This window comes from Xenia sp. Carnegie-2017, unplaced genomic scaffold, assembly GCF_021976095.1.
Source record: "Xenia sp. Carnegie-2017 unplaced genomic scaffold, XeniaSp_v1 HiC_scaffold_20, whole genome shotgun sequence".
NCBI classification, from domain to species: Eukaryota; Metazoa; Cnidaria; class Anthozoa; order Malacalcyonacea; family Xeniidae; genus Xenia; species Xenia sp. Carnegie-2017.
Genome location: NW_025813483.1, coordinates 16,587,959 through 16,602,834, shown reverse-complemented (window position 1 = coordinate 16,602,834; position 14,876 = coordinate 16,587,959). Strand labels below are relative to the sequence as shown.

Sequence of the window (14,876 nt, the reverse complement as noted above, 5' to 3'; positions counted from 1 at the left end):
AAAATAATACAAATTATGGTGTCGTGCTGTGTCGTGCACTTGCGTCGTGCTGCCCGTGCAAGGTATTTATTGGATTTGTAGTTTGCACCATCTGGCCATACTGACCATACTATAGAAGTAGGTTGTACCGACGTTGTGTCGTGATGTCAAAAGAAAAGGTGTAAGTTCAGTGGAAAGTCTCTTTTTGTGACAAATTAATTGTCCTTCTATTTTTCATATAATCGTTGCTATTTTAGAGCTAAATTGGATTGCGTGTTCATTCGTCGCTTCAAAAAATGCCTTGCGATCATGTTTCCTTCGTGGACGGAAACTTCAACCATTCTCTTGGTTCTCCTTTTAGGCCTATCCTTTTTACGTAAGTAAAAAATTATAAAGAAGATGAAAATTTATGCAATGTTTTATTCATGATTTATGTCACAATCCAATTGCTGGCCAGGCTGCAGAGATGGTGGGCAATTTCACCTCAAGATTTTTTAGGTGACAAATTTTAGGTGCTTAACAGTAAACAGAAAAGTAACTAAATTTAAGCCGTTTGAGTACATTTGCACTGCTGAGTCCACTCCTGGTTTAATATTTTCTACCTTACCCCCCTCCCCCCCCCTTACCTCCAAGATCTCAGCAAAACAGATTTACTCTACAGTCTGGAATGTGGAATATGCAAAATCATCAGGGAGGGTTAAGGATGATCATGGATAATTTGTGTTAGAAACAACAAACACCAAGAAATGAAATGGTTGAATTTAGTCTTAAACTGCAATACTTAAAAATTATTAACATCTTATGTTCATGTTTCATTTTAAGAACAAGCATTGTACTACAATTCTGGTCTTATTCCAAGTCAATATATACAAGTGTTAGTGGATGAAGATCATGCTGAATTTCAAAATGTTGTCTTCAATTCTATTGTTATAATCATCAGTACTGCTTTGGTAAATGGAAATATTGGCACAAGTTTTGTATCATTATCTTTTGTTTTAAGTTTTTAATTTTTGTGCTAGTTGGGGTGTTTATTGTGAATAATCAACATCTCAGATCACCACTTAACTAATTGATCAATTTGTTTAGCAAATTTAACAATTTAAAGATTTTGGGGAAGGAGTTACCTTGTAGTTATTGAAAATTGACTGAAATTTAAGTTACTCATTTCGAAGGAAATACATACTTAATGGTGAATAAAGCATTTTTTTCGTAGTTAGGTAGTTTACATTTTGATTGCCTTGCATAGGAGTTGTTGTTTTAATTTGGAAACAAGTTAACAATTATGAGTTTACTATTTCAAACTTTGTTCTCATAACTGGAGTCAACTGTAAGCTTGGCTTATGATTCCCATCTTTGATAAGATTCATACTTGCAAAATTTTAAAACATCAGCAATGTGCTATGAGCTTTGAAATTGCAAGCGATTCTTTAACTAGTGTGCATAAAGTTGAGTGTCACATTAAAGGTTTTATTAATCATGCATACCTAAAATGTCTAGGTGAAAAGTCTGGTGATGTTTGTGGGTGGAATCCTTTACATTAATTGGCGTGGAAGTCTCACAAAGTTTATCCACAAATTTTACTTTGCTGACGACAACTATTATAAACTAAATGTCTTACAAAGAGACATTGACAACTTGTAAGTATGTCCAACTACATTGCAGGCAAACTTTAGAAATTCCCCAAATAAACGTTTTGTTATTATGTCACCAGAGATCAACGTATCACGCAAGATGTTGATAAGTTTTGTAAAGAGTTCAGTACCATTTTCTCAACTCTTGTCATATCCCCTTTTATCATTGGTTATTATACATATCAATGTTATGACAGGTATGGCTACCAATTCATTCCTTTCTTCACTTTGTTTTTGTCACAAAGATAATATAAGTATATAACATTTGTACTCTATAGTGTTTTTACAGTTTTACTTGATTATTGAGAAAGATCACTCTTAATGTAGAACTGCGGTATATAAGAAGTCACGATCAACATCAGATCACTCCTGATGATGACACTTAACTGGAGTTTATAATGACTCAAGATACAAGCTATACAACATCAGATTACTCCTGATGGAGACATTAGACTGGAGTATATAAAGACTCAAGACTTAAAATGAGATCACTTCAAATGAAGACACTCTGAAGATGAGCATCAAAATTCAGTACGGGAATTTTGAACGCTTCATTAAACTAATTAAAATATCCTAGTACCAAATACATCGGTGTTGTCAGTATTTATGGATATTTTATCCTTGGAACAATCTTCAATAAGATTCTCATGAGTCCAATCATTAAACTGGTCTTTCAACAAGAAAAACTCGAGGGAAATTTTCGGTATGTATCGATCTTTCCAACCTTCTACATTAGTTGCTTGTTGTTTTTAAATATGCTGTGAAACCTTGATAAAAAAAAACCTATAACATTAGCGTTTGTGTTAACAGATTCAAGCACATGCAAATTCGTGTCAATGCTGAATCAACGGCGTTTTACAAGTAAGTACATCAACTATCTTTACTTTCCACTCTTCTCTAATCCCCGCATGCAGTTAATATATGTACTTGCACAATTGTACCTATGTAGGCACATTGTATGTATATGTATGTGTCGTTCACTATTGTTGTTACCTATTTGCTGTTGTGAAATGTGCATGAAATGCTTACGTAAAAATCTTTTGCACTGTTGAAACTCGAAAGTCGTGTTTTTTCCCATTTTTTCAGTTCTAGTCTGTTGGAAGAAAAAAGGACAAATATTAAGTTGGAGGTATACCTAATGTTTACTTCTTGTTGCCTGATCCTTTTCTTGAGGAGATTTGAATTCATTCAATGCAGATTACCCTGTAGGCTATGTATGGTGACCTGTGCATTCTAGAGGTCCGTGCTTTCTAGAGGTCCGTGCTTTCTAAACATGATTGGTTTTGCTTTTTGCTATTCCAGAGTATTAGATATTAATGCTAAATGCGCATTATGAGGACCATTTATTATGTTGAAAACTGTAGAGACGATTGAATATTGTCAAAACAGATGATTGTCTCATCTAATTTTGCCTGATGTCGCGCTCCTAAAGTACAGGCCTTTCCAAGCTTCCCTGACCATCTCAATAATTTGCGAAATTTAGTCCTGCAATTTCGTCTTAGCCTACCGGCCCGTAACTAGTAATCCGCCACTGATCCAATGTTTGGACGTTTTTTAGAATTTGCTCCGAGTTCAATATAAATTGATTGCGTATCAATTATTTCTTCAATGTACGTTCTTATTTTTATGTACAACTTTAGAAACATTTATAATAAATGTGCTACATTTTAATGTCAATTATTTCATTTCATTCTCTTTCTTAGGCTCTGTAAACTTCTTTGATTACTCAGGCTCTATAGTCAGTTACATAGTCGTGAGTATCCCAGTATTTAGGGGTGACTTTCACCATCTCGATGCGGGCGAACGGGCTGCAGTTATTAGTAAGGTATCATGTAAAATGTTGCAAATGTATGTAGTGTGAATGTTAATTGTGTAAAAGAATCATGAGCACTTTTGATTTACCTCATATTTTTTTTAGTATTCATTTGTATCGATCTATCTCGTCAATTCTTTCTCCCAACTTATTGATTTGTCCAATAAAATTTCCGACATTGCTGGCTATATCTTCAGGTATGTTTTGGATTTGTTAGTTTTCACTTGAGTGGCAACATATTTTAAGCGGAAAGAAATGGAAGTTTTGCTTTGAAAGTGCATAGTATAGTACTGCTCATTATTTCGTATTGTCATTGGACGGTTAAAGATTCTGTTTTTACTGGTTTCTAGCGTTGTAATTTTAAGGCAGCATCGCCTTTCATATTACCATATTACAGATATTTTACGAGGCAAGAGGCTTCAGATACATTGTATTGTCAGGCATTGATTCCATCTCCACAAGCACGTGATATAAGAATCTTCATAACATAATGATGTATGTTGTGGAACAGGTCTGAAAGAATAGAAACAGAAATAAAACAAATGTTCAGTTAAGTTAGTTCTTGTATTGTCTAGAATTGGCGAAGTTTTGGAGTATTTTAAAGATAACAAGAAATCATTTGGCACGTCGTCTCAACAAGGAACTGTGTTTATTGATAATGACGATGATTTGTCAGACGGTGTACTATTCAAATTGAGAAATATCACATACTCTACACCGTTTACCTCTGATAAACAGTTAGTTAAAGGTAAATATCAGCAGTGTATTTTTAATCTCACGCTTAAACACCGTTTTATCCTCATTCATGATGTCACGTTAATGTTGTAGGTGAGAAAAAGGTCGATTATGGACATTTGAAAATATTAGCTACTCATAAACGTACTTCCATGTTCATAGATTTAAACCTCGAAATTGTACTAGAAGAAAATATTCTAATCAATGGAAAAACTGGTGAGACCAACTCACTTTAGAAACTGCTAAAAAAACGAGTTGTCTGTTAAATATTTTGTCTCCAATTCCAAGATATTATTAATGAGTATTTTACAAATTTTCACGATTCAATAATCGTTTATTTGTGTAGGTAGTGGTAAAACATCGCTGCTACGAATATTGAGTGGAATTTCTCAACCTGACTTCGGTAAATATTTATTTGAGAACTGAGCAATTTAACTATATCAGAGAAAAGTTTTTTATAAAGCTTCATTAAACCTATATTCATAGGTAATTGACCGAATTTGATGTTATGTACTAGCTTGTCTGCCGTAAAAATATTCATTGTTTTTACATTGGGTTTATATGTACAATGGGCTCTTCTTCCAACAGGAAATATTCTGAGGAAGAAAAGTGTTTTGGAAAAATTGTCTGTCCTGTTTCTGCCTCAAAAACCGCTTCTAACCGACGGCTCTTTAAAACAACAGGTTATAGACTTAAATGAAGTATTTTCGAGTCTCCTTTCATTTTCTACAAAATCTCCAAAATTTAAAATAAGGTCATCCTTATCCATTCAGGGGTTTAACGAAACCTAAATAGCAAAATTGGAACAAACATTTCATTTTTTTACGGTCAGTTTTTCTTTAGGTCATATACCCAGAAGATGAGGATGCTTGTTTAGACGATCTCCTTGGTAATTTTACTTTTTTCATTTCTTTTAAATTTATATATCTTCCATGTTATGTATACAACTCTTGTCTACTTTACTTCCATACCATTTAAGAATCAAGAAGAAACGAAAAGATCGAAAAGTATCTTGAACTCGTTAATATGGTGAGAGAAGTGACATCTTTCTTTGAGTCTTTGGGAACATTGGTACTTATTCAAACTTTGACAGGATGTTCATTCTAACAATTTTTTATGACTAAAGTTTTCATCATACAAGAAAGATGAGGACGAATTTTGTTGACAAGATAATAAAATGAACGAATAAAGAAATTTGTCATACAATATCAACGACTTTAAAAGTTTACGACTTACGACTTGAAATATAATCGATTTTGTTCTTTCTTGTTCGTCGTCTAGACTGAAGTTTGTCAACGTGTTGGTGGTATTGATCATAAGGTTGAATGGAACTGGTAATAGAGCGATCTTTTTGCTCATTCGTGTTCAATTATCACGGAATATTTGCGCTAAAGTTAAAACTGCTTCTGCTAATATTATATATTTGCACAATTTAGGCTGATTTCTCTTATGTAGGGAGGATGTTTTGTCTCCTGGTGAGATGCAAAGATTGTCGTTCGCACGATTATTTTATCATCAACCTGTTTGCGCGGGTAATTATATATTCATTACTAACCCTTTGTCTTGGTGACAACTTCTTACACCTAAATCGTCTTCTTCATTTATAATTTTTAAATACATTTATTGTAGTACTTGACGAGGCCACTAGTGCGTTAGATGTAGAAACTGAAAAGGAGATGTATCAACTGTGTCAATCTTTTGAAATAACACTCGTCTCTGTAGGACATCGTGACTCATTACACCAGGTGAAAAAAAAGCTCTTTGTGAACTGGTAAAGTTGTTATGCTATCTGTTTTTCTGGCTCACAACTTGTAAATTATTTCTATTTGTCTAGTTTCATCGGAAAATTTTGTTTCTTGATGGTAATGGTGGCTGGCTACTGCATGCTCTTCCTCAATCATGACATTTTTTTATTAATCTTTGCGAAAAATTAAATGAAATTTGTTTTTATCTTCTTCAGTGATTACCAAGCAATAACTGAAGCTGTAAATTACTTTAAAGGATTTATTTGCTATTAATTTCTGTTTAGTGAATTGAAAATCATTATTGAACTTTCGCTAAACTTTCTTTTGTTTGTTTTAAATTTATTAATTGACGAAGTAAATCATCTGTTTATACAACTAAAAAAAATACTTTAAAAGAAACACACAAGATCTTCATTTTGTAACTTTGACCTTTAATAATAAATTTTCAACAAACCTTTTATTTTCAAAAGATTAAACCACTAAATAAGTCAATCATATGGACTCAACAAACAATAAATCTACAGTGTCAGTAAAATTAACTAAATAAACCATCATCACATTTTTCCTGTAACTTGGAATACACATAATGCATATCCTGGTATAGATAAATCTTTCATGTTGACAAAACTGGGCTTTACATCATGTGTGTAAAACTTTAGTTGTGCCTTTTTTATACCCAGAGTATTTTCAAGATCAATTTTTGCTATGTCTTTGACAAAATTGAGAACTACAGCAAATCTTGATGTTTTATCATTAAATGTAAAAGCAAGCACATTATTTGTAGTTTCGATAGTGAAATTTGATAATGGGGCATCCAAGAGATCAATAGCATTCTCCTTACGAAGATTTAAAGCTTTTTTTAATGTCTTCAAAATGCCAAGTTGGTCAAGCTCGACATTCGTACGAGATACATTACCAAATTCACCAAACCAAGTCTTATTGGAAGACGTAAAACCTGCAAATGTATAAAGGTGGAATGTTAGAAACAATACAGTACAATGTTATGTGATACACATTTCAACAACAAAATGACATTCATTATTATTATGAAATGTAAAGTATAAAATACGTACCTCCTTTCTCATTTCCATTCCATTGCATAGGAGCTTTATTGTAGTCCACTTGGTTAACAAGTGGGCTTGAAACATCTTTCATGCCAATTTCATCCCCATAAAATAAAATTGGTGTCCCAGGTAACACCATTAGAAGTGATTGCAATGATTTGGCCAGTTTGTAGTTAACATTAGATGCAACACGTTGATGAAACAAGCTGCTCAGTGTCCAACTAGGCCAGTTTCCCTTTCTGAGTTTGTTAATATAACTATCAATGATGTTCTTAAAATTTTTAGCATTGTAAAAGGTATCTGATTTTTCTGGTACAAGTTTTAGGTTAACCACAATGTCTAGCTCTGGTTGGCTATTTGTTCCATAAAGTTCAAGATTTGTTGGATGTGATGTGCCCATGAGAATGCTATCTGGAAGAATCTTCTTTGTTGAGTTATGCCATTTTTGAACAAGCATATGTATTTTGTCCCACTCTACAAAAATACATAATCATAGTATTAATAACCACCAGTTACTGTCTTTGATATGTTCGTGTTGGTAATGAATAGACACAACACATGTCACTCTCTGATCATGCATAATTTATGAACAACCTTTGCCCTCTAAAGTTCATTTTTGAAACAAAGACAATATATGATGCAACATTTGACTTTCACATGCTTTAAAGAACACCTCTCTATATCATACAGTTTTCCTTCATTGCACACCTTCAACTTGAATTCTCCCAAACTATACGACTAAAACCTTTCATAAAATTATTTAACATCTACATTACCATTTATTGGATTTCCAACAAAAAGATTTTGAATAGAAACAATATGGAAACCATCCACGTTCTTTTTAAGCCAAAACTCAAAAACGCTTTCCATCTCCTTTTGAACATCAGCATTTGTCCAGTTGAGGTTTGCTTTGCTATGGGAATCGCTTGGATGTAAATAATACTGTCCTCTTTCTATGTCATTGAACCATTTTCCTTTTGCGCTAGTTTGATTATTGTCCATCCATACATACCAATCTTCCTTACCATCTTTACGCTGTTGGCTTGAATTAAACCACGGATGTTTTGTTGACGTAACTGCAGGAATGAAATCGATGATGACTTTCATATCTTGTTCATGTGCACTCTCGACTAATTTTGAGAAATCTTCTATTGTGCCATAATCGCTGTTGGTGTCTTTAAAATCTATGACTGAATATCCGTAATCAACAGTCTTGTCGACATGGAAGATAGAACTTAGGTAAAGTATATTGACACCGAGACCTTTCAGATAGCTAAGCTTTTCGATGATTCCTTTAAAGTCGCCAACACCGTCGTTCTTTACAGAGTCTTTGAAGGATCGAGGATAAATGTTGTACATAACACCAGATTTGTACCAAGGCATTTTCTTTTCGGGCTTGCATCCTTCTGTCGTTGCCATAAGAATAACTATTAACAATAGCAAGAGAATCACTACCAAGGCAAATATGACCATAACAACAATACGATGAATTCTGTATTCGTCTATTTCTTCACGGCTTGGTTTACGAATTCCACCGCCAGGCTCCTTAAATTCGCCTCCATCGACCATTTTTACTTTGTACTCGTCGCCTTTGCTGAATTCCACTTCTCCCATATTGCCAACGTTTTGATTCAAGATGAAAAATGTTTCGAAAAATTGATAACACAGTTCTTCTCAAAGCTACCTACAAACTGAACGAAACGTGGCCAGCAGAAAACGAATATTGTTATTAATCATATGGTCACGTGGTGACATTGCACGTTGTATCCATGTTGTATCCACCTGCTAATTTCTCACGTACGTCATTTAAGTACGAATGAGATGACTTCACACGTACATTTAGCGAAATTTGCGAAAAACGAATGCTTCATAAATGGGGAATCCACAGAAAAAGCAAAAAACAAATTAGTCTTTTTCTCTTTGGACAACTTACTTCAAACATCATTACTGCAAACCAAACAACCATGTCATGGTCTTACATTTTTATAAATTATGTATATAAAATTTTTTCTGCACTCATTTAGTAGGACTTAGGAGTACATTCAATATGTGTTGCAACCGTTAGCTCATGCCACTTCTTTTAGTCTCGGCACTTGCATCTTTTTACAATTTTTTTCGTGGCTCGTGCTTCTCACACAAGACCTCGTTTCTCTCAGAACCCCAAAAGGCCCAAACTTTCCTGCGTGTTTCTATAACTCTATAGAAACAAGGGAAATTTTCTATTAATTGCAAAAACCAAAAAGAAAAAGAAAGTCAAATAAATAAAATTACAATAATTTGTTTTATGGTTTTTCGTCAGCCGCGCTGTAGAGGCCTGGGTACGAGATTGAAAACTATGGAAATATCATGGAAATATGTGCATGATCGTCATATGATTTTCTTTTTTTTTTATTTATTAGGAATATCTGACAAACTAATAGTATTTCACCGTCCTATGTCCATGTGAAATGGATTTTGAAATTTTTTTAACTGTGTTTCTCCTATATGTCTGCAAATGCTCATTATCATTGCCAACTTACAGCGATCCTGTATTTACACAGCCGGAACAAGTTCACATATCGGCAACAGGTAAAAATCCCTCTTCATGTCACTATTTATGTTCATGTTATCGTTAAAATATCATCAAGCGGACTAGTTAATTTCTGATAAATTTATGGCCAAATTTTAAATATGTAAATTTCATGTCTATGTCTAGGAGATGAAACAGAAATGGTTATCACTTGGGTGACATTTGCAAAAAATGTCGATTCTATTGTTGAGTATGGTTTGGCTGATCATGCACTAGATGGAAGGAAGTCAGGATCTGCAACAAAGTTTACAGATGGTGGATCTGAGCATCGTATTTTGTATATTCATCGGGTTAAACTTACAGGCTTGAAACCATCCACATTATATGGTATGTTTTTTTGAGCTGTGTTGGTTACATCATTAGATTATTAGCTGGGTAGGTTGAAACATAGGGGTATTTGTGGTGGAAAGTAGCGGTGTGCAGGTTGAACCATAAACTTGGCAAGAGGGAACATAAGAGTTTGTAGGAGGAACATAATAGAGGTTAGGAACAAAAATAGGCATATTGGCACAACTCAACTTCATAAATTGCAACAATGATATAATTAGCACCAGACTTCCTGATTAAATCCCCTTTCTTTTGTAGTTTTATAACTTGTCATATGATTGTCATTATAGACTATCACTGTGGAAGCATGCAAGGTTGGAGCACAGTTTTCAGATTTAAAACATTTCCAAAAGGAAATAAGTGGAGTCCAAGATTATGTCTCTATGGTGATATGGGCAATGAAAATGCCAAATCTTTGGGTTATATTCAAGAAGAAGTGACACGTGATGATTTTGATGCCATCTTACATGTTGGTAAAGATAATTATGATGTCTCATGAAGCAAGGAAACCTGAGGATACTCTAGGATACTTAAGGATTTTCTAGGGAATTCTTCGCTACTCAAGAATACTCTAGAATAATCATGCATGCTTAATGTTGTTTCATGAATTGTAAATTATTGAAAATCCTGAGGACTTTCACCATTTTTTTGCAGGTGATTTTGCCTACGACATGCATACGGTTAGTGTAAAATAAATATTATTTTCTATTCTTCCTTGTCACCATTTGTCACTTGGGCAGTGAACCAAAAACTACTGAAAGGGCTCAAATGAAGTTTGATAATGGCAATAAAGAAACCATTCAATATTTGTTTAGGATAATGCAAGTGTTGGTGATGCCTTTATGAACCAGATTGTTCCCATTGCATCAGCCAGACCTTACATGACATGCCCAGGAAATCATGAAAATGCCTAGTAAGTACAGTCTTTGCCAACAATTTTGCTTGAACTTGATGTACATGTGTGTCTGCACCCTGGACATATCACTCTTTTCCAATTAGCAATTTCTCCAACTACCGTAATCGTTTCTCAATGCCTGGCGACTCCGAAGGCCTGTACTACAGGTAAGTGTCATGTAATTATTCATAGTCATTGTTATTTTGAGTTAGAATATTTTCTATCTTTCCTTCATTATAGATTGCAATTAACACTGGTTTTTACTTGTTTCCCTAATTTTAAGCTTTAAAATTTTAGCTTTTTTACATTTTCTTGTATGTTGCTATGTATCCTCACTACAACATAAACTCATGGTTTTGAGAAAGGCATTTTTATTCAAAATTTTCTGGAATGAGTGAAAAAAGTTGATTGTTTTAAATATTGTTTTTATTTCTTTAGCTGGAACATTGGACCGCTACACATAATCAGTATTTCTACCGAAATCTATTTTTATGGGATAATAAAAGACCAGCACATGTTAAAAAATCAATTCAATTGGCTTAAAAACGATTTAGAGGTATGCGTGTCTTGTCTATTGTTAAAAAATCCAAGGGCAATACTTTATCATAAATTGCAACAGCTTAGTGAGACAATTTTACTTTGGAATGTAGATTGCAACATCACCAGAAAATCGTAAAAATCAACCTTGGATTATGGTGATGGGACACAGACCCATGTATTGCTCCGACACTGATAAAGATGATTGTACCAAAAATGATAGTGTTGTATGTATTTACTAATTTGTTAAATAAGAACTCAAGACTCAACATCAGATCACTTTTGATGAAGATACAAGATCCAGTCTTGAATCAGAATGTAAGAACTTGATATTTAACATTGGATCACTCAAGATGAAGACATTAGATTGGAATATATAAGAAATCAGGGTTCTACATTGACACAACACACGTTATTAAGCATATCGTTTGAGTAAAAAAATACTAAAGATTCAACATGTGACTATCCCTGATGAAGAAACAGGACCTATATAACATATTTTTAATAATCCCTAGGTTCGTACTGGCGTGTCACCTCTTCATTTGTTTCCTTTAGAACCCCTTTTTTACAAATACGGTAATGTTGTAAATATTCACAAAATTTCAACTAACCTTCATTTTTTATGAAAACGCTGCACGTTTGAACTTTTTGAATTATTTCGTCATGTGTACTGTAGGTGTTGATTTATTGATCTGGGCTCACGAACACAATTATGAACGGTTGTTTCCAATTTACAATCTAAAGGTATGCCATAAAAAATAACATTTTACATGTTATACAACATTCATTCTTAACGTCAACGAATATAACGTCAAACGAAACATTTAGTTGTTAGTAAGAACTCGAACAACGGTTTGTGTGTATTTATTGGACCATTTTATGAAACAAGTTAATTGTGAAAAGTCTATCCGTCATTCTTTAGATTTTCAATGGTTCGACTGAATCTCCGTACAAGAATCCTGGTGCACCAGTTCACGTGACCACAGGCTCGGCTGTAAGTCAATAAAAATTTTGCTGATCGTCCATGTTCAGTATATGAAAGAGAATGAATGTATTCTACTGATTCAACTGGCCAAATGATTAACTTCTTGCAGTAAATTTTTGTGCTACTTAGAAATATTGTCAAGAATGGTTTGGAATATCTGAATACTATTAATGTTTAGTTTATCCTTTAGTGTGCAAGAAAAGATTCCCAGCTAATTAAAAAAGCTCAAATTTAATACTTTTTCTTTATGTTTCTATATTCTGTAGCCAACTGGTGATTAGTATAACAGTAAAGCTTTCAGCCAAAGCTTTGCAGGCGACGAAGTTTTTTCTTACCGGATATTTTGTATATTATGCAGGGATGCAAAGAGCGCCATGACGCATTCACGAAAGATGCACCATATTTTACAGCGTTTAGAAGCCGTGATTACGGTTACTCAAGAATGACTATTTACAATTCAACTCACCTGTATTTTGATCAAATCAGCGTTGATAAGGTTAACTAAATTTCTTTGTAGACACTTCTTGATGTATGTTTCCGCGTTTTTTTTTCAATGCGCAAACAGATTACCTGAATAAATTCATTATTTTCCATTTAGGGTGGTAAAGTTATTGACAAAATGTGGCTGGTCAAAGATTTGCATGGACCGTACAGCTAAAAAAATATGTAACATAAATGTAGATGCATTATCAAATGCAAATCAATCAAAAATTGTTTACCCAACTGAAATGTACATGATTGTTAGCAACATGAAATGTTTTTACTAATAAAATATCAACTATACTTCCTGTACAGTTTTTTTTATATTTAAAACGTTCTGACGCTGTTGATTTTTGATGTTTGTACGTTAACAATTATCAACTAACACCTACATTATCTCACGGGACGTGGTACTCAACATCTCCCTCGTTGTCGCGCAACTTTCGTATTTGAAGCGCGTTTTCCTTTTGATGGAAAATCTGGAATTCTTGGTGAAAAATCAAGTAGAATGTGGTCGTGCATAGAAATTTGTTTTTTATAAATTTCGGACAATCTCTTGAAGTTGTCCTCAAATTGGAAATTTCGAAAATTTCGATTTTTTTTGTTCCTTTTAAACGATTTCTGGTTTCTAGTCTGTGAAGATTTAATCGTCCACACTCAACCATCTACACATCGAAAAAATGGCGGGTCTTTGGTCACAATATTTTCAATTTTGCGGACCTATGAATAGAAACGCAGAGCATTATTCTCAAAGTCCAAGTGGTAAGTGAAGAGCAATAAGAGAAAGAGGAGTAAATTATATTCATCCATTTAGCAACCATTAGCAACAGCGGGCATTCGTTTAGGTCGTTCCATTTTGACGAAGAGCATTCCCGAAATTCAAACTGGTGTTTTTGGGCGAAAGGAGAGCGCCCGAAGTCTGGAAAAACTTTGACAATTTGTCCAATTATGAACAAGAACAATTTAAGGTGGAGTCAATCACATTCATTATTCCTAAATCAAATTTAATGGCATAAAACAAGTTAAACATGAAATGTTCGAAGACAACGTTTTCAGTGTTAAATCTCAATTTTAAAATCGGATAGTGCTTGCGAATTCCGACAGTTTTGGGTTATTCAAATATGTTAGAAAGTTTGTTATGAAGCACTATTTAGCCAATACCTCAAATTTAATTTGTTCAGTTAAAATCCGAAATTTAAAAAGGGCATCACGCAGATTATATTCTTGCCAACATTCAGTTTCTTGTTTGTCTTCGATGACTGAACTTCTTTACTGTTTTCTTTCCTTTGTCATTTGACTACTTGCAACTTTTACTAGGTAAATTTCATTTGACTAATGGGGAGATTCAAACTCACGTCAGTCCTTAGTATAAACTCGTCCATCAAATAATGTCTTTCTGGTTGTCGACAGTTGTGCTTGTCGACATTTCATGATGTTCGCTGTTAAATATCGTTTGATTTCCTTAATTAAAATTAAATAATACATTTATTTCACCCATTGTCTTAAGGACTCTGGAAACTCCACATAATTACACATTTGATAGTTCATTGAGCAAAGTTCATTGGTCAAAATTCGCGCGTTTTACAGTTTTTTAAAATCGTTTATTTAAATTTCCATATTTTTAACGGTTTTTCATCGTTATGTACAATACACTATGCAAATAAAGATGCCTGCACAGATTATTCTGACAAAAAACATTTTCTCGGGCATAAAGTCAGGTCGTGTTGAGACATTAATAAAAAAAATTCTCAGAGAGAAAAGTGAAATGTCTTGATCATATCTAGATATATTGTTTGTTGTGAAGCAATGGTTATTTTATACCATTATTCATTTCTTTTACAATTCAATATTTACTGTTCGATGCACATTTACAGTTTGTCAACTTAAAAATACTAGCGCTAGATTTCTTATTCTCCGTGTACATGTCACGTCACGGCCGCCATGTTGGTGGTTCAATATAAAAGAAATTTTATTAATGTTATGGTGGGGAAGGCACCACCTGGCATGGGCGAGCCACATTGTTTGATAATTCCCGGCAGGTTGGTTGCAATCCAAGATTGTAGAGGCTCCAAAATAAGCATTTCAAACTGTACACTATAAACAAACACGGCTAGTC

The 14,876-nt window shown here is 33.8% G+C and overlaps 3 protein-coding genes and 1 long non-coding RNA gene across 4 annotated transcripts; 2 read left to right on the top strand and 2 right to left on the bottom strand.

Annotated features, from left to right (window-relative positions):
• The first annotated feature begins 19 nt into the window (after positions 1–19).
• Positions 20–6,220, top strand: LOC124441348 (lysosomal cobalamin transporter ABCD4-like). Its single transcript, XM_046991795.1, has 21 exons — positions 20–160; positions 237–355; positions 802–929; positions 1,477–1,616; positions 1,691–1,807; positions 2,188–2,313; positions 2,421–2,471; positions 2,697–2,739; positions 3,169–3,220; positions 3,314–3,435; positions 3,529–3,620; positions 3,999–4,171; positions 4,321–4,374; positions 4,505–4,561; positions 4,747–4,841; positions 5,002–5,047; positions 5,138–5,187; positions 5,440–5,492; positions 5,614–5,690; positions 5,788–5,903; positions 5,993–6,220. The coding sequence occupies exons 1-21, from the start codon at positions 144–146 to the stop codon at positions 6,059–6,061; spliced, it is 1,797 nt and encodes a 598-aa protein (XP_046847751.1). The 5' UTR covers positions 20–143; the 3' UTR covers positions 6,062–6,220.
• LOC124441351 lies at positions 3,757–12,028 on the bottom strand. Its single transcript, XR_006946950.1, has 2 exons — positions 11,907–12,028; positions 3,757–3,936 (listed from the first exon to the last, which is right to left on the bottom strand). It is a non-coding gene; the product is annotated as an uncharacterized LOC124441351 (long non-coding RNA).
• On the bottom strand, positions 6,314–8,694 carry LOC124441349 (neutral and basic amino acid transport protein rBAT-like). The gene is made up of 3 exons (XM_046991797.1): positions 7,744–8,694; positions 6,977–7,441; positions 6,314–6,858 (listed from the first exon to the last, which is right to left on the bottom strand). Exons 1-3 carry the CDS (start codon positions 8,579–8,581, stop codon positions 6,458–6,460), a joined length of 1,704 nt encoding a protein of 567 aa, XP_046847753.1. The 5' UTR covers positions 8,582–8,694; the 3' UTR covers positions 6,314–6,457.
• Positions 9,299–13,063, top strand: LOC124441350 (acid phosphatase type 7-like). The gene is made up of 13 exons (XM_046991798.1): positions 9,299–9,535; positions 9,663–9,863; positions 10,154–10,336; positions 10,518–10,543; positions 10,679–10,776; positions 10,863–10,925; positions 11,197–11,314; positions 11,409–11,522; positions 11,811–11,871; positions 11,972–12,039; positions 12,218–12,289; positions 12,639–12,776; positions 12,879–13,063. The coding sequence occupies exons 1-13, from the start codon at positions 9,415–9,417 to the stop codon at positions 12,936–12,938; spliced, it is 1,323 nt and encodes a 440-aa protein (XP_046847754.1). The 5' UTR covers positions 9,299–9,414; the 3' UTR covers positions 12,939–13,063.
• Positions 13,064–14,876: the final 1,813 nt, after the last annotated feature.

Excerpts from the sequence above, each read along its gene's own strand:
- LOC124441348 (XM_046991795.1), top strand. Across the intron at positions 3,621-3,998 it reads ATTGCTGGCTATATCTTCAG|AATTGGCGAAGTTTTGGAGT; the intron begins GTATGTTTTGGA and ends TGTATTGTCTAG. Across the intron at positions 5,188-5,439 it reads ATCTTGAACTCGTTAATATG|ACTGAAGTTTGTCAACGTGT; the intron begins GTGAGAGAAGTG and ends TTCGTCGTCTAG.
- LOC124441349 (XM_046991797.1), bottom strand. The coding sequence starts at position 8,581 with ATGGGAGAAGTGGAATTCAGCAAAGGCGACGAGTACAAAGTAAAAATG. Across the intron at positions 7,442-7,743 it reads TGTTGGAAATCCAATAAATG|AGTGGGACAAAATACATATG; the intron begins GTAATGTAGATG and ends GTATTTTTGTAG. Across the intron at positions 6,859-6,976 it reads GAATGGAAATGAGAAAGGAG|GTTTTACGTCTTCCAATAAG; the intron begins GTACGTATTTTA and ends ATACATTTGCAG.
- LOC124441350 (XM_046991798.1), top strand. The coding sequence starts at position 9,415 with ATGGATTTTGAAATTTTTTTAACTGTGTTTCTCCTATATGTCTGCAAA. Across the intron at positions 10,337-10,517 it reads TGATGCCATCTTACATGTTG|GTGATTTTGCCTACGACATG; the intron begins GTAAAGATAATT and ends ATTTTTTTGCAG. Across the intron at positions 11,523-11,810 it reads GTACCAAAAATGATAGTGTT|GTTCGTACTGGCGTGTCACC; the intron begins GTATGTATTTAC and ends AATAATCCCTAG.